This window comes from Leptopilina heterotoma, unplaced genomic scaffold (assembly GCF_015476425.1).
Source record: "Leptopilina heterotoma isolate Lh14 unplaced genomic scaffold, ASM1547642v1 Lhet_238, whole genome shotgun sequence".
In the NCBI taxonomy this organism is placed as follows: domain Eukaryota; kingdom Metazoa; phylum Arthropoda; class Insecta; order Hymenoptera; family Figitidae; genus Leptopilina; species Leptopilina heterotoma.
In genome coordinates this window covers 865,110-883,682 of record NW_025110954.1, presented here as the reverse complement: position 1 = coordinate 883,682, position 18,573 = coordinate 865,110, and the positions used below count along the sequence as shown (strand labels likewise).

At 25.7% G+C, this 18,573-nt stretch overlaps 1 protein-coding gene across 4 annotated transcripts in view; it reads right to left on the bottom strand.

The window, feature by feature from the left end:
• Positions 1-12,537, bottom strand: part of LOC122502793 (runt-related transcription factor 1-like) — a 56,517-nt gene extending 43,980 nt beyond the window's left edge. For 2 of the 4 annotated variants that reach the window (XM_043613032.1, XM_043613028.1), the window contains exons 1-3: positions 12,461-12,537; positions 3,899-5,911; positions 244-474 (exon numbers count right to left, since the gene is read on the bottom strand). In XM_043613032.1, the coding sequence (XP_043468967.1) occupies positions 244-474; positions 3,899-4,208 (541 nt within the window). In that variant the 5' untranslated portion in view covers positions 4,209-5,911; positions 12,461-12,537. Of the gene's footprint in view, positions 1-243; positions 475-3,898; positions 5,912-8,617; positions 8,711-10,116; positions 10,198-12,460 lie in introns of those variants that run through there. The other 2 variants (XM_043613029.1, XM_043613031.1) reach the window with 2 other exon arrangements.
• Between the last annotated feature and the right edge of the window lie 6,036 nt (positions 12,538-18,573).

Below are 18,573 nucleotides of genomic sequence, written 5' to 3'. Positions count from 1 at the left end.
GTTTTCCTCTTTTTGGTAACTGAACAAATGAAAATTGCTTTCTATTTTCTTTTACATCTTAATTAATTTTGTTTTTGGATTGACGCTCTTTTTTCAAAAAACAAAAATCTGTTTTTCGCCTTTTTCGACTTATGGATAAAAAAATTTGAATTTAAAAAAGAAAAATTATTTTTATCGAAAATGAACGCAAAAAAAAATATTGTTTATCGTCGGGAGAAATTATTTTTAAGCTAAAAATCTTACCTCTTCCACTTCTGCCGACGAACCTGAGGTCATTGAACTTTGCGACTTGGTTCTTCATCAGGGCAGTTGAATTGCGTAGTTCAGCACAACAGTTCTCGTCGTTACCAGCACGCACTGTAACCAATGTTCCATCGCCAACTTCGCCAAGAGCGACGACCTTAAATGCCACCGGTAATGTCTTATTTGATCTCCAGTGCGACGGCAGAACAGTGCAAACAAGATGAGGACAACCTTTGACAAGAAAAATTATTTTTCAACTCTTTTTTTCGCTCGATTCATAATATTCACTTAAACAATTATTATTTTTGTTTTAGTATCATGGCCATGAATAATTTTTTACTTTCGACTAACAGCTTTTATATTAGAACCATTTTTGACTCAATTCCAACCTTGAGAATGTGATTTTAAATACTAGAATTGACTCTATTTAGTTTTCAGTATAAAAAAAATAAAAGAAAAACTGCAAATAGAGCAAAAAAAGAATAGAAAAGAAAACTAGTAATTAGAGGAAAAATATTGTCGCATAATTATCTAAGCTTATCATTGAAGCAGGAAAAAATTTACTATCTTTACTGGTTTATTGACCATAAAAATAAAGTAATAGAAAATAAAAATATTATTCTAAAAGATTAATACACAAAAGTTTTGTCAAATATAAATTTGGTGGTATTATTATTAGTAATTATTATTATTATTATTATTATTATTATTATTATTATTATTATTATTATTATTATTATTATTATTATTATTATTATTATTATTATTATTATTATTATTATTATTATTATTATTATTATTATTATTATTATTATTATTATTATTATTATTATTATTATTATTATTATTATTATTATTATTATTATTATTATTATTATTATTATTATTATTATTATTATTATTATTATTATTATTATTATTATTATTAAATTTACTTGTATATTCAATTGTTTAATAAAAAACAAGGAGATAAAATTGAATTTTTACTAGAACCAAAAGCCAATATGTAAAATTTGATTATTTATCAACAAAATATTTTTCCTCTTTTATATAAATAATAAAAGTAAACATCAGATATAGAAAAAACATTGTACTTTTCTGACACTAATTTTAAACAATTTTTAAGATTTTAAGGGAAGTTACACCGATATATTTAACCATATGTATGAAGAAAATAATTTAAATATTCTACAAAAATTATTTTTAAGGTAATTTTTTGTGAGGAACTCAATGGTCACAAAATAATAGGGGACGAAGAATATTTTAAGTCTTAAAACCCTTTTTCAATTTTTAATTTGATTAAAAATTCGTAGATTTTAAAATCTATGCGTAATTTTATAGAAAATATTTTTAAAAACACAAAAAAAATTCCCAAACAAAAAAATTGATGTTTATAATTTTCGAAGCATTTTTTTTTTTGAAAAAAAAACTTTATTTTTAGGCTGAAAATGGTAAAAAAAAACATTATTATTCAATTTTTTTATTTAGAATTTTTTTTCTTGCTTTCTAACTATTTTCAGATGATAATTTTATCATAATTTTCTTATTTTTTTTATTTTTTGTACATAAAAATTATGATCTGAAATTAGTACCTAATAGAAAAATAAGTGAATTAATTTTCAAATAAAAAAATTGAAAAAAAATGTTAAAAAATACAATTAATATTAGTATAACTGAACTTTTTAGCATTTTCGGACTAAAATTTAGTTTGCTTCAAAAAATGCTTCAAAAATTATAAAAATTAATTTTTTCATTCAGAAATTTTTTTTGTAATTACGAAAACATATTTTCTACAAATAATTACCCGTGGATTTCAAAATCGACTAATTTTTAAGAAAAATAAAAATTCAAAACGGAGAAAAACATTTTTTTAATCGGTTTTTATTTCATGACCATTGAATTCTTCTCAAAAATTAACTATAGAAACAATTTTATGAATTATTTAAATTATTTTCTTAATATATAATTTAAAATAACGGTGTACACCCTTCCCTTAAAAAAAAAATCCCTAAAAATTTAATTTTCTTATAGAAGTTCATATTCGCGACATGTTAAAAATGCTTCAGAGATGAAATAATTTGAGCTATTTTATAAATTTAGTTATTGCATTTGAATTGAAACAATGTTTTGTTTCATTTCAAGAGTTTTTTATTACACAGCCTTTAAGTGGTTTGAATATTTGTTAATTATTATTATAACAACATTTTTAAACTCTTTTTTCAGTTTTTATCAGATTTTAAAAGAGATAAAATGGTCGATCTTTTTATTTTTTATTTTTAAACTATGAATTTTCATTTGAAATTGAAAAAAAAACATTTGCTAAAATAGGTTAAAAAATTCGTTAACGAAAAGTTCAAGAATAAGGCGTATGAAAATATTCAATTTACAATAAAAGTTAATTTTTTTTTAATTACATGGCCTGTTTTTATTTTTCATTACAAGACAGGAAGAGGAAAACAATTTTTCAAATAATGTTTCTTTAACTAAATTTAAATTCGATTCACGAGAATGTGTTTGATATAACTTAACAATTTTGTCTTTTTTTAATTTTTTTTTTTAAATTATATGTAAGTGCTGAATTTTTACTATAAAAATGGTTAATAATTAGTAGAGCCACTGTAAAAAAAGGTTCTAAATTCGATCCTATTTTGGTATTGAAACAGAACAAAATTTTTATTTAGTACGATAATTGGCATTAAATTAGTATTTATTAGTACCTTTTTGTTTACAGTATGAGAGTAAATTTATATTACTCTCTAAATCTGAATTAGTAGTTTTCTACTAATGAAATAGTGCGAATTCATTTATCAATTTAATTAGAAACAGTTTTTTCTAATTTCAGTACTAATTTTTACTTAATTTTAGTATTTTTTTACTAATTGCTAGTAGAAAACTATCAATTTATTAGTAAGTCGGCTTACTAATTTGAAATAGTAAAAAATACGACTCACTAATTGAACTAGTAGTTTTCTACTAGCAAATAGTAGTTTTTTACTATCAACTAGTAGTTTTCTACTAGCATATAATATTTTTCTACTAGCAAATAGTATTTTTCTATTAGCAAATAGTAGTTTACAACTAAAAATTAGTAGAAACTGATACTAATTCAAATTGATTCTAGAAAATAGTAGTTTTCTACTAGGAAATAGTGGTTTACTACTAAAAAATAGTAAAAACTGATACTAATTCAAATTGGGACCAATAAATAGTAGTTTACTACTAAAAATTAGTAAAAACTGCTGCTAATTCAAATTGGTACTATAAAATAGTAGTTTACTACTAAAAATTAGTAAAAACTTATACTAATTCAAATTGGTTCTAGAAAGTAATAGTTTTCTACTAGCAAATAGTAGTTTCCTACTAGTAAATAATAGTTTTCTACTAGCAAATAGTAGTTTTCTACTAGTAAATAATATTTTTCTACTAGTAAATAATATTTTTCTACTAGCAAACAGTAGTTTACTACTAAAAATTATTAAAAACTGATAGTAATTCAAATTGGTACTATCAAATAGTAGTTTACTACTAAAAATTACTAAAAAACTGTCACAATTTCAAAAAAAAAAATTACTAATTACTAATTCAGATTCAGAGGGTATATAATATAAAAATAATAATTCTTTTTCTATCGAAACTAAATTTTTCTACAACTCACCTGTCCTGACGAGTTCTCCAGGATGTTCGGCGAGCAAACCATCCAACGTACGTTCGGCAAGAATATCGGCAGTGAGCACATATTCGGCTATGTGATTACCACCAGTTGAACTCTGCGGAGGAACTTCACCAGCCAAGTGCATTCTCCGTCTCGACGAACCCCGAGTCCTTCGAATTCGAGAGCCACTCAGATGACTCACATTATTCACATGATGCACGTGATGATGATTGACGTGCGTCGATCTTGGATCACTGTAGTCCAAACCCAGAGGCTGATCCTCGGGTCGTGAATCTCGCGATGGATTCGTCATCTGCCTTTTTTTATTCGAAAATCACTAACATTCTCGATATTTTAATTTTTTTGGGTGAAAAAAAAGAAAATCACTCTTTTTTGTTTTTGGAACAATAACAATCACTATTTTTCCGGAATTAATTCATTTTTCTCCCTGAATTTATTTGTCTTCTGTTTTTCCTTTTTTTTCGTCTTTTTTTCCTCTTTCTTTCCCCCTTTCTTTTCTTCTTTCTTTTCTCCTTTCTTTACCTTTTTGTTACCTTTTCGTTTCGGTATTTTCCTTCAGGTTTTTTTTTCCAAGGAAAATATTTTCTCCTTTCTTTTCTCTTTTCTTTACCTTTTTATTTCCCTTTTGATTCCTTTTTGTTTCGTATTTTCCTTCGACTTTTTTTTCCCCAAGGAAAATATTTTCAAGCACCACAAATACTGGAATTGAAGAATTGGGAAATTGATTTTGGGTTTCGAAATTAGATTTGTTTTTTTCACTGATACAGAAAAGCTATACACATGTTTTAGAGGGTGAAGAGAATTTGTCCTTCTTTGATCCTTATTTCATTATCCCGCGACGACGGATCTCCAAACGAAAGGATCCGTTTGCAAATTCTTCTTCTTGTTCTTACTTCTCTCGTCTGCCAAGTCGCGGAGAAAATTCCCTTTTATTGAAATCCTCCTCGTCAGTAACAACCCTCTGATTTCTCTTTTTCCCTCTTTAGAAGACACATTTTTTTTTCTTTTTTATCTCAAAATAAAAAAAAAACTATTTTCGCGAACACTCGCGCAACTCTCGATTCTCGAAAACAATCGCTACGCACCTCGATTAGAATTCAAAATTTGTCTCTTGTTTCGCACTTGACGTTTGTTCCAGAACTTCGGGGGAGGGAAATTAAATTGACACTTGGAAATATTTTAAAATACGGGAAGGAAAAAAAATACTGTAAAAAATAGGAAGTTGGTCTGAAAAATAAAAATACTGTAAAAAAATGAAAGTAGTCAAAAAGAATAGTGGGAAAAATAAAAATAGGGTGAAAAATTTAAATTTAGGGTAAAATTACTGAAGAGTAAGGAAGTGCCCCTTTTTTTGGGGTAATTTCGGTACAAGAATTCTTTTCCACTGACACTTATTCACTCAGGACAGGATTTTTTGACGAAAAAAGAACTTTTTTTTTATAAAAAATGAACTTTTTGAGGAAAAATTAACTTTTTGAGTTTTCCTTTTTTGGGATTTTTTGTTTGTCGATGAAGTGCACCAAGTGACGATTATTGTTCTTCTGTGGATATCACCTGGCGGGAAGGAACACCTCCGAAAGGGTGTTTAACTCGCGCGGTCTCGTTTCGGTTCGGCGGTGGAAGGTGGCGGCTTCTGCGGTGGAGCCGCGCGGTGTGGTTGCGGTGTATTTTTGAGGCCGCCGCCCCCAGCCACCGAGACCCCTGCCCCCAGCCCTCCGCCGCCTCACCTCCCTTCACCAAACCAACTCGACGCTGTCACGTTGGTGGGGGCAGTTTTTCCAAGCGGTGGGGAGAAAAATCTCCCAGCCGCTCTCTACTACTGCTACTGCCACCGCCGCCTGCCCACCACCGTTTGCTTTCTCGATATACTGTTTTTCACTGTTGCACTCGCCCCAACACCAACTATCAGGATTTGGATTTAGATTTCATCTCTTCTCCCTCTTTTGCGTTCTCGTACCCCTCCTTTTTTTCTCTCCTCTCCCTCTTCCTTTTTTTCTGCCAATGAAAATTAAAAATCAAAATGAATGAAGAAAAAAATAAATAAATCACAAAATTTCAGAATTAATTTTGGTAATTTTTTGGATATTGTTCAAAAACAATTTTTTATCATCTAAATTCACAGTTTTTCTAAGAATATCAAATTGAGACAAAAAACGAAACAAAAATGTTGCTTCGCAACACTTTTGATTCGTTTTTTTGTCTCAATTTAATATCTGCGGAAAAACAGTACTTTTATTTTTTTTCTGAAAGATTTCGGAAAATTTTCCTTTTGAAGAACTATTTTTATGATGAAAATTACAAAAAATTAAAAAAAAAAAGAGAAAAATGTGAACAGAAGAAGAAACAGGGCAGTTATTTATCATTTATGAAAAAAAAAAGTTTTCCTACAATTTTTTTAAGCTTTCATTTCAAGTGACTAGACTTCGAAGTGAGAAAAAACGAGAAGTGTGAAAAGAAGGAAGAAAATATTTTCTTTTTTTTAAAAACGTTTTTTTTTGTAAGATTGGTTTTTTTCACTCTTTTTTACTTTACTTTTAACATTTTTTAACATCTTACAAGTGACTAAAAAGAAAAAAGAAATTAAAAAAAATTGTGTAGAAAGGAACAGGGGAATAAATTAATACAAAAAAAGAAAAGAAAGGGGAAAAAATATTTTAAGAAGTGTAAAAAATATTTCGTTTTAAAAATTTTCTTTCCAGTAATTAACAATTTATGTAAAAAATTTTCTTTACAGTGACTAATCTTCTTAGTAGAAAAAACAACAATTGAAAATAATACAATTTAAATGTTAAAAAAATATTTAAATAACGAAAAATAAAATATTATAATGAAAAAAAAATAAACTGAAGAAGAAGAAAATAATTCTTGTTAGAAATTTTCTTTACAGTGACTAATCTTTTTAGTGAATAAAACAAGTAATGAAAATAATGAAAGTAAAAGTTATAATATGAAATAATAAACAGAAGAAAAAAACAGAATCAACATGAGAGAAAAATAAAAAAAGCATTTAAAAAATTTTAAAAATAATTTTTGCAGTGAAATTTGTTTTCCATTGTCAAATAAAAATATAAGAAGAAAGTTAATAATCAGAAAAAGAAGAAAAATTAGGTGAACAAAATTTACATAAGAGGACATTAATTTAAAAAAGAAAAAAAAGAAAACTAATTTATGAGACAAAACAAAAAAAGAAACTAATTCAAGAAATATAAGAAAGGATTTTTAAATCATTTTTTCGAAAAAAAACTTTATTTTTAGGATGAAAATGTTAAAAAAAACATTATTATTAGTTTTTTTTATTTGAAAATTCATTTTTTTTTGTTTTTCTAACTAATTTCAAATGATAATTTTATTCTAATTTTCTTATATTTTTTTATATAAAAATTATGATCTGGAATTTGTAATAGAAAAATAAATTAATTAATTTTAAAATAAAGAAAATAAAAAACATGCTAAAAAATACAATTGTTATTAAAATTGTATATTTTAGCATTTTCAGTCTAAAAATAGTTTTTTTTTAAATGCTTCAAAAAATATAAAAATTAATTATTTCATTCAGAAATTTTGTTGTGATTACAAAAACATATTTCAAGAATAATTCAAGAAATACATAAAAGAAATTAAGAAAAGAAAAACAAGAAAAAATAATATCTTCAGTGACGAGTTTTTAAAGTTAAAAAAGAAGAAATGTTAAAAAACAAAAAATAATGTAAAAATATATTAAAAAAGTAAAAAAAGAAAAGATAACACATTCACGAAATAAAAAAGATTCAAAAACTGAATTAAAAAATTAAAAAACTATTTTTTCAGTGAAATTTCTTTTTCAATGTCTATTTTTTAAAGTAAACAAAAGTTAATTTTTATGGAAAAACACTAAAGTAATTATTATTCTTTAAATTAATTTTTAAAATAAATTTATTTTTGAAAATAAATAATTTTAAAAAGTAAAAAATAAGAAGAAACAAAAGGCGCAACTAATAACAAGAAAAGAGAATGTAATAAACAGAAAAATAAAAAATTAATTGAAGAAAATTCAAGAAATAAAATATAATTGAAACAAAATTCAAAAAAGTAGGAAAATAGAAGAAAGAAATTGAAGAAGTAAAAAATAATTATCCCCTTTAAATTTTCTTTTTAGTGATTAGTCCTTAAAAAAGTAAAAAACAAAAGAAAATATGTAAATAAGAATGAAGAGAAAAAAATATATAAACAAATATAAAAAAACAGAAAGAAGAACAAATAGAAGAGAAGAAATTATTTAAATGAAAAAATGAATCTAATTTAATTAGTGAAAAAAATAATAATTTCAGAAGAATAGGAAAAAATTGTTTCAAAATTTAAATATATTTTCTCGTTGTATTAAAAAATACACATTTATAATTGATAATAATTAATAAATATAATGACCATAATAAACATAACAAATATAATGAACATAATAAACATAATGAATATAATAAATATAATGTTATAAATAAATAATAAATATAATAAACATAATGAATATAAAAAATATGTTACAAATAAGTAAATAATAAATACAATAAATATAATGAGCATAATAAACCTAATGAACACAATAAACATTGTAAATATAAGAAGGGGGGCAGTGATCAAGCGCAATAATTTAAATAAACAAATGAAGAAAATAATAAAAATCTGTAAATATTTTCAGAAAATGACTCAAAGAATTATTTTCCTTACTATATATATAAAAAAATAGAAACCCGATCTCTTCCCGATCTCGAGATACTAATTTACAAAAAAACTTCAATACTGTATGCTTTCAATTAATTAAAAAAAATCTCTTTCTTCCGTATAATTTTTTTTTTTTTTTTGCTTTTTTTCAGCGTTTCTTTATCGAATTCTTGGACCGTTTCGCGAGCAACTGCAAAACGACACTGGTAAGAAGGGAAAACAAAGACGACGGCAAGACCCTTGGTGTAGATGCGTTTAACGCAAAGGAATAGGGGTCGTGAGTTCGAGTTGTGTATATATATCTATATATATAGAATAAAATCGGGGGTGAGAAGTGGAATGAGAAAGAGGCGACGAGTAAACGTTGAATGTAACCGAGGGTAGTTATCGTGGACATGAAAGCCTGTTTGCGGGTTATCGTCTTTCGAATCCTGCAAAATGTTACACATTGCACTTTCAATCCCCACCCCCCCCCCCCACATCACTGTTTCTCTCATATGAGAGGACGTGTGGTGGGGGTAGGAGAAAAGTTATAGCAAGTCGTAAAGATCCTTTGGAAAAAATGGAAAAAAAATAGAAATAAAAACTTGTTCCCTTACGCTCCGAGTTTTTCAATATTTGATCCATTTCATTCCTCTTTACAACTCTAAGCTTCACATAAAAAAAAGAAAATTCCGGTTCTCTATATGCACTTTCACAAATTTGCCAAGAATTTTCAGCTTTTAATTTTTTTTTTTCTTTTCACGTGTTATCTTGGGAATTAATTTTCGACTTTAATTCTGTTAACGTAATTTTATTCCTATTTCAGTCAGTTTTTGATTTTTTCTGTTAAATAAAATAAAATTGTTTTTTATTGTCTTAGGTACTTTTTTGTCTTTTTAGTTAATCAATTATTCGAGAATTAATTTTACTACAGTCACTTTTTTAATTTTGTCAGTAAGGAAAATATGGTCAATGTAATTTTATTTTTCAGTCTCTTTTTTTAATTTTTCCAGTAAAATATAAAATGTGTTTTTTTTTATTCTTTCAGTCATATTTTAATTACCTTCAGTGAAAAATAATTATTAGTAGAATTAGTTTACCTTTTTTATTCTTTAACTCTCTTTTCTAATTTTTTCAGTAAAAGTTAATTTTGTTATTCTTTCAGTCAATTTCGTATTTTCAGCTAGTAAAATAAATTGTACTAAAAATAATTTTACTTTCATTTTCCCTTTCGTTGCTATTTCCTTAAATTTTTTCTTGAAAATAAAATATAAAATTTGTCTTCTTTTATGCTTTCAGTCACAATTTTAATTTTTCCCGTAGTAAAAAATATAAAAATAATTTTACTACACTTTCAGTCACTTTAAAAATTTGTTGTTCGAGTAAAAATTAAACCTTAAATTTCCCTTTGCAGAGAAAAAAATCAGAGTATAGAAAAAAATTGATTTTAATCTACAGAGGATATTTTTTTACATTATTTGTATCATTTCTTTTAAGTAGTAAAATAAATTTTCAATTATTACCGTTTTTTGTCAGGAGTGAAAAAATAAAAATCGAAAAAAAGAAAAACCGACCGAGTTATTCTTTTGAGAGTTGGCACGAGACTATCGATCATGACGAATATGTTCTGAGTTGGAAGAGAGAAGCCGAAAACTAAAAGCCCCTTTTAATCCTACTCCCTTATGGTACTGACAATGGAAATTCACCCCCCCCCCTCCCCCCACTTCTTTCATTTCTCTTATCCATGTAACCCTAAATACTGCCCTTTTGCTATGGATGCATGCAGTATAATATCTGATTGTCTCTTTTTTATTCGGTTCACTTACATGAAGATCCCCCCTACTGTTCATATTTTTTTTCCTCTTTTTTTTTTTATTTTCTATCTCATCTTATTTGACACACGAAATGATTCAATAAAACCTTTGGCGAAAATATATATATGAAGGTGAAAAAGGGGATCATTCACCATAAACGCTTTTACATCGTACAACACGCGTGTAAAATATATAAAATTTCACGCGAGTACCACTCTCCCACGCGTCGTCGTCATTATTTTCAGTTCTCTGCGATATCCCCTTTTTGGGGCAAAAATCATTTTCAAAAGAATTTGCAAGAGTGTGTTCGATTAACTCAAAATCCAATTATCCATCAATTCAATGATATTTTTCCACTTTTTAGAACAATTGAATTTCACTCGTGAACGGTTTTTTTTTATATTTACATGTACTATATATATAACGGAAAAAAGCGTTTAATCAATGAATTTCGACAATGTGTGTTTTATGAGGAACGGGTTTTATTAATTAACAATTGAAATTATCTTCATTTAACTTTTTTTTTTCTTTAAAAATCCAATTTATCCATTTGGATATTTTTTTTTGTCCTTATTAACTGAATGGAATGGAAATTATATTTTCGAAATAAAATGTAAAAGGAGTAAATAAATAAAATAAATAAAGAGAAAAAAAAATCCATTTGGATTTTTTTTTTACTGAATAGAATTTAAATTATATTTTCGAATAAAAATAATAAAAATAGTAAAAAGAATAAATAAATTCAATAAAAAAATTTCAATTTGGTTTTTTTTTTTGCCCTTAACTGAATGGAATGAAAATTATATTTTTGAAATAAAAGGTGAAAAGAGTGAATAAATAAGATAAAAAAATATCCATTTGGATTTTTTTTCTTCTATAAAAAAATCGAATAAAAATTATATTTTCGAAATAAAAAGGTAAAAAGAGTAAATATAGAAAATAAAAATGTACATTTGGATATTTTTTTGTCCTCAACTATATATAATTATTTTCGAAAATTATATTTTCGAAATGAAAGGAAAGAAAAGTAAATAAATAAAATTAAAAAATATCCGTTAGAATTAATTTCTTCTTTACTGAATAGAATTAAAAATATATTTTCGAAATAGAATCTAAAAAGAGCAAATAAATAAAAAAAAAATGTCCATTCGAATATTTTTTGTCCTTCTCTGAATAAAATGAAAATAATTTTTTCAAAAAAAGGAATAAATAAATAAAATAAATAAAGTGAATAAATAAAATAAAAATAAGTAAATAAATAAAATTCTAAATTAAATAAATAAAATAAAAAAGAGTTAAAAAAAGAATCGAATTTTTTTTATTGAAAATTTAGAAAATTAAAAACAAAGTCAACTAATTAACATTGTCGATAATTTTCTTTTCAGGGGGAAAAAAATTATTTAGTGATATAAATGGATAATTAATGAAATTATTTTGTGGACATGGCGAGAAAGTGGAGTGGGCATTTTAATTTTCGTTGTTCCATTTTTCCACATGACACCCACCGCTTTACATCGATGAGCAAATGGGGAGTCGATTATTGACGTACTTTTCCGTTCGAATTAATTGGTCCAATTATCGAAACTGGACAATTACATGCTGGCGACCAATTAGACTGTTGGATTAGTTCGTCAGCCATATCGAGTGTATCTCACACACATGTCTCCAAATTTTATTCTAAATATCTAAATTTAATTATGATATGCATAATCAGTAAATAATTAATTTCCCCCATTTTCCATTCTCATCACAATTAGTCACAATTTTTTATGTTTTTAATTCTTTCATATTCTTTTTTTAATTCTTTGAATTTCTCCATTTTTTTAATTCTTTAAATTATTATTTATTTACTTGAAATTTACTAATTTTATTAATGCTTCAAAATTAAATTCATTTTAATTCCTTGAATTTTCTAACTTTTTTTACTTTTTAACAAATTTTATAAAGTTTTAATTAACTTTCTTTCTTTTTACTATGAAATAAATTTTGAAATTATTTTTAAAAATAAAAAAAGGAAAGTTTAAATAAAGAGAAAATAATTTTATTTACGTACCGAATGTAGTTTCCACAAAATACACTTGTTCACTTTTATTTAAATTTTAATTATAGAGAAAGTCCACTAAAGGTGACATTGATTTTTTTTAAGAAAAGTATTCTTTTAAAGAATATTTTTTGGTAAGTTTTATTTTTTTTAAACTTTTACTAAAGAAGGTTTTTTTAAAAAGATTTTTTTTTACGGTTTTTTAGAAAGGTTTTTTTTGAAAAGGTTTTTTAGAAAGGTGTTTTTTTAAAAGTTTTTTAGAAAAGTGTTTTTTTAAAAAAGGGTTTGTTAGAAAGGTGTTTTTTTAAATAGTTTTTTTAGAAAGTTGGTTTTTTTATAGAAGGGTGTTTTTTTAAAATGGTTTTTTTTAGAAAGGAGGTTTTTTAAAGAAGGGTTTTTTTTAACAAAGGTTATTTGGAAAGGTGGTTTTTTATAAAACAGTGTTTTTTTTTTAAACGATTTTTTTTGGAAAGGTGGTTTTTAATAAAAGGTTTTTTTTTTAAAAGAAGTTTTTTAGAAAGGTGTTTTTTTGACAAAGGCTTTTAAAAAAAAAAATATTTCTTCAAAACACTATTTAAAAAAAAAAAAAATTTTTTAATGTCGTTATTTAAGGAAGTCCTTTTAAAATCTTTTATTTTTTAAACGTCGGTTTTTTTTTCAAAAAAATTTTTCAAACCATGTCTCTTAGAACGACGCTATTTTTAAATAGTGTTTTAGGGGTGAAAAAATGTGAGGAACTAAAAAATAAAATTGAGGGTATTAATAGCAGAAGGTTAGCACATGTTACCGGGGCTATTCTTGAAAAAGGCCGCTGATCTTAGTGGCGTCTTGGGGGTGTCGCGGGTGATGACACCCGGGGGTTGAAAACGTGACGAAGGCGGTTCCCGGGGGCGGGTCAGACTTTTTCCAACAAGTGCGCATGCGAACACTTTTATACCCCACCATCAAGCAAAACCTTAACGTTCTTAAAGGCTTCTTAGAGCAAGTTTTGTCCTCGAGGGTGCCACGAAGAAAAGGGGTTTGAGGGTGGCGAAGAAGGCTTGAGGGGGATGAGAGAGAGAAAGAGAGAGAGAGAGAGAGAAAGAGAGAGAACCATAAGCGCGTCGGGTGGTTGCCGTGGGTGCGGAAGGGTTTTGCAACACGCGGTACGAACCGTAACGCTTTTTGGTCGCCTTTACTTGATACTCCAACGGGATTTCAAATTTTTTTTTTATAACCCTACAATCTGTGTGCTATATTTTATACATATTCTGCACTAAGAGAGAAAAGAAAGTCACTTTTATTATGTAATTTCTACTTTCTAATTTATTTATACTATTTGAAAAATAACCCCCATGTTTAAAACCTATGAAAATTAACCCTAAAAATTATCCCTTTGTTTAAAAAATAAAAATTAACCCTCAAATTAATTTCCACTTTCTAACTTTATTCACTATTTAAAAATTTAACCCCCATGTTTAAAACGTACGAAAATTAACCCTAAAAATTAAGTCTTTGTTTAAAAAATTAGCCACTTGTTTCAAAAATAAAAATTAACTTTAAAAAATTAACCCATCGTTTAAAAAATTAGCCCCTTTTTTAAAAAATGAAAAATTAACCGTAGAAAATTAACCCTTAGTTAAAAAAATTAGCCCCTTGTTTAAAAAATGAAAAATTAACCGTAGAAAATTAACCCTTAGTTAAAAAAATTATCCCCTTGTTTAAAAAATAAAAAATTAACCGTAGAAAATTAACCCTTAGTTAAAAAAATTAGCCCCTTGTTTAAAAAATGAAAAATTAACCGTAGAAAATTAACCCTTAGTTAAAAAAATTATCCCCTTGTTTAAAAAATAAAAAATTAACCCTAGAAAATTAACCCTTCGTTTAAAAAATTAGTCCCTTGTTTAAAAAATAATTAACCCTTGATTAAACTAGACTGGAAAAATTAACCACTTGTTTAAATTAAAAACACGAAAAATTAACCCTATGGTTGCACTAAAATAGTTAACACTACGTTTGTTACTATTTTTTCAAAAATTTTTTTTTCCATAATTTTTTTTAACCAAAAAAACTTGTGAAAACATGTGTTTTTTTTCTTTTTCTTCTTTGGGGAAAAAAGCTAATCCGTTCTAGCAAGTCTTCACGCAAGTTAACAACGATCCGACGTAATGAGATTGTCAAGAGAAACCAAAGGAAGTAACGTGAAGGAGTTATCTGGTCTGGAGCAGGCCCAAATCAGATTAGATGCGAGACAAAAGTTTCCTTGTAGTCATCGGGGCTTCGTTCGATATCTTAAAGATAGCAGCTGTTTTTAAACCCTTTTATATCTAACGTTGTACACTTTTCTGCTTGAGAGAATTTTGCCCACAAATTATTTATCCAACATTATGACGTTGAAATGAAAATAAATATTTTGTAAAAAGAATTTTTAGGTTTAATTTTTTCTCTCATAATATTATAAGAATTAACGATAATGTTAATAAGAAAAAACGATTTTATTATAATTTTAAAGGGCTAACGGAAATTTATTTTCATAGAAATGTTGGCAAAATTTAAAGCGATGTCTGACTTAAATTGACTTCTACTACTGATTGATTAACAAATTGTGAATAGAATTAAAAATTTACTTTCAATTATTTTTCTAAATATTTCGTACTTAATTGTACTAAAAGCGACGTCTGACTTAAATTGACTTCTACTACTGATTGATTTTCAAAATGGAAAATATAATTAAAAATTAACTTTCAATTATTTTTCTAAATATTTCGTACTTAATTGTACTGAAAGCGACGTCTGACTTAAATTGACTTTTACTACTGATTAATTTGCAAAATGTAAAATAGAATTAAAAATTCACTTTCAATTTTTTTTTCTAAATATTTTGTATTTAATTGTATCTAAAGCGATAATTTGTAAATTTTACAAAATTAAGTTTTTTTCGTGCTTTTAACTAAAATTCTTCTAGATATAAATGCATTATTTTTAATAATTTTTGAAAAAGTTCTTTGAGAATTTTCAAATTCATTTGTTTACAACTTAATTTTACAAAATTTCAATTATTCGTAAATTACAAAATTCGATTTTCAATTCTTTTCCATTCGTAAATTTTTATATTCAATTAACCTTTTTATTTTGATATACATCTTTACAAAATTTAATTTAATTAAAAACGTTTTTAGGAATTTCTGAAATTAGGAATTTAAAATTAGGAAAATCGTCCGGGAACGGACGATTTTCGATTTGGATTTAAAAATCAACTTTTAGTTTTTCTTTATAGACTTAAAGCAATGTCTGAGCAAAATCGATTTCTACTACTAATCAGTTTGAAAATAGAAAACAGATTTAAAAATCCACTTGCAGTATTTATTTTTAGAAGAGTTGTTTCTAAACAATTGTATTTAAAGCGATGTCTGACTTAAATTTACTATTTCTACTGACAAATTCAATGTCAAACTTTAGAAAATGAAACTTAAAATTTATTTCCACTATTTTTTTGAGAAATTCAGAGGCATTCGGTTAAAGTAACATTAAGTAAAACTAAAATTTTCAAGAATTAAAAATTCCTGTCTGACAGAAACTGTCGTCTACTAGTGTAACGGAAAATCTAATTAGAAACTAACTTTTACTGCTGTAAAGAAAGTTAGATTTTATTCTAACTGAAGTGACTTTTACTATACTTACGAACAAAGTAATATAAGTATAATGAAAATTTTTAAAAAATTAGAAAATTAATTGAACCTGTAAAACATAAATTAAAAGCAGTTATAAAAAATTATAGTAGGTGGTCACTTTTTCTAAAAAATATTTTCTAATCTATTTTGTGTAAAAGACGCGATTTTTAATGAAATCTGTTTTCTAAAAGAAGTTTTTCTAACAATTTTTATTTCTAAAAAAAGTTTTTCTAAGAAGTTTTTATTTCTAATATTTATATTCATAAAATTTGTAAAAATCCATAATTTTGATAACAGTTAGAAAATTGTTAAGAAACTAAGATTAAGAAATAGAAACTATTTTGCATATTTTCTGTTTCTGAATCACAATTCTGGTTACAAAATAATAAGTTTCTTTTTGAAAAAGAAAAAAAAAATTATAAAATTACTATTTTTTATTTTACAATTTGTTAATAAAATTTTATTCTTCTTTGAAAAAAAAATAATTTGCATCATTTTTATACTAAAATTTCCAAAATTTATTTATTTATATAACACTTTTTTATAGAAAATTTTAAAAATCCTTAGGAAAGAAATCCCTAAAATTTCTATTTGTTAATTACGATTTTCAACTAGATTATTTTCAAATTTTGTTAAAAAATTTGCATAATTTCTATTTTTTATTATAACTTTTTAACAAAATCTCAAATATTTTTTTAAAGAATTAAAAAATTTTCGTAAATTTTATTTTTTAATCTACCAATTGATTATTTGAAAATAATAATAAGTAGTAAAAATAATAATAATATAAAACATTTCATAAAATATGTTATACGTTATAAAAATATAAAAGAATTTAAAAATTCCTGTCTGACTATAACTAACTACTACTACTGAAAGAGAAAATTTGATTTAAACTAACATCCACTTAAATTAAAAGCTTTCTATTCAATTAAGGTCACTTTTATTTCTTACAAGAAAGAATTACAAGAATTCCAAATTTTCTGTCTGACTAAAATGTTCTTTTACTACTCACTAACAAAAATTTCAAAGCTATGTTTATGTCTGAATAAATACTGACTACTACTACTAAAATAGAAAATTTCATCAAAAAATAAATTAATACTTACTAAAGTATTATTAATTTATCTTTTAATGAAATTTTCTATTTTAGTAATTAAATTAAATATTTCAGTTATTATAAAATTACTAGTTTTAAAATGTTATTAAAATTAGTAAAATTTTGTTTGATTTAAATCGACTTTCACTTCTTTTTCTCCGAAAATTTTAACAATTTACAAGATTTCCTAGGGGGAAAAATTGATCTTCAAACATAACATAAACTAAAATATGAATTCAATTACAAAAATTAAATTCATCCTTCGTGAAAAAGAGAACACAGCACATTTTTATTGTATCCTCGAGACATCATAATTCAGGTATAAGAAACCAAAAGGCAATCTTGAATTTTACGATCGTCATTGTCAATAAAGAAAATCTTCTTCCACTCTTTTTTTGCTCTGAAATTTTTCCAATGAAGCGCGCATAGAGTGAGCGAAAGAGAAAGAATGAGATGAGAGGCTGTGAAAAAGAAGGAGGAGGAATAAAATAGAAAAACATTTCGAACGTAAATACAAACCGAGTCAACTGAGGATGAGGCAAATATCGGGGTGAGTGAGAGGAGAAAAAGGAAGGGGTGGTTTAGAGGAAGTTCGTCGTTGAGAAAATAAGAAAGCAAATTACCTAGCAGTCACCTACCCTTCTTTGGGGTGTGAGGTGTCGATATGACATGTAGGGAGGAAGGACCGACGAAGGCAGCCCCATGGGGTTTATTACAAGGGTGGAATCAAATACACCGGGTGTCAAAAAATGAAACGCCACCCCACTGCGTTCCTCCGACCCTTCCTTATTCCTTACGAGAAAAATACAAAGGGAAGAAGGTCATGCTAACTTACAAAAAGCGGGCGCGAAGGGTGTCATAAGGCTCACTGTTTGTCGTCACGAATAAAAATCACTGCATCCTTCTTCATTTCACACCTAATGCCAATATATACGTATGTTTAGAATCAGAAAATTAAATTTCTGCATCAACGAGAGAAATACTGTTTTTAATATTTGACAATTTTAATATATAATAATAATAATATCAATAAAAATAAAGTAATAATAATAATTAATAATAATTATTAATTTTCCATATTTTTTTGATGCTTTTTTTGTTTATTGATTTATTCTTAATTCAATTCTTAATTTCAATATTGATTCATAATTCTTAATTTAAATTCTTGATAATTTTTTTAGTCAGTAGAAAAAGTCAGATTTAGTAAGACAAAAAATTAAAATTCTTGTAATTTCGTCTACAAGTAGTAAAACTCATTATTAGTCAGACCGAAATGCTTCTAATTTTTAGGACAGTAGTCAGTATTTAATAAACCTTTAATTTAAGTAGATAAATCCTGTTATTGTCAGATAAAAGGTTCAAATACTTTTCAGTTT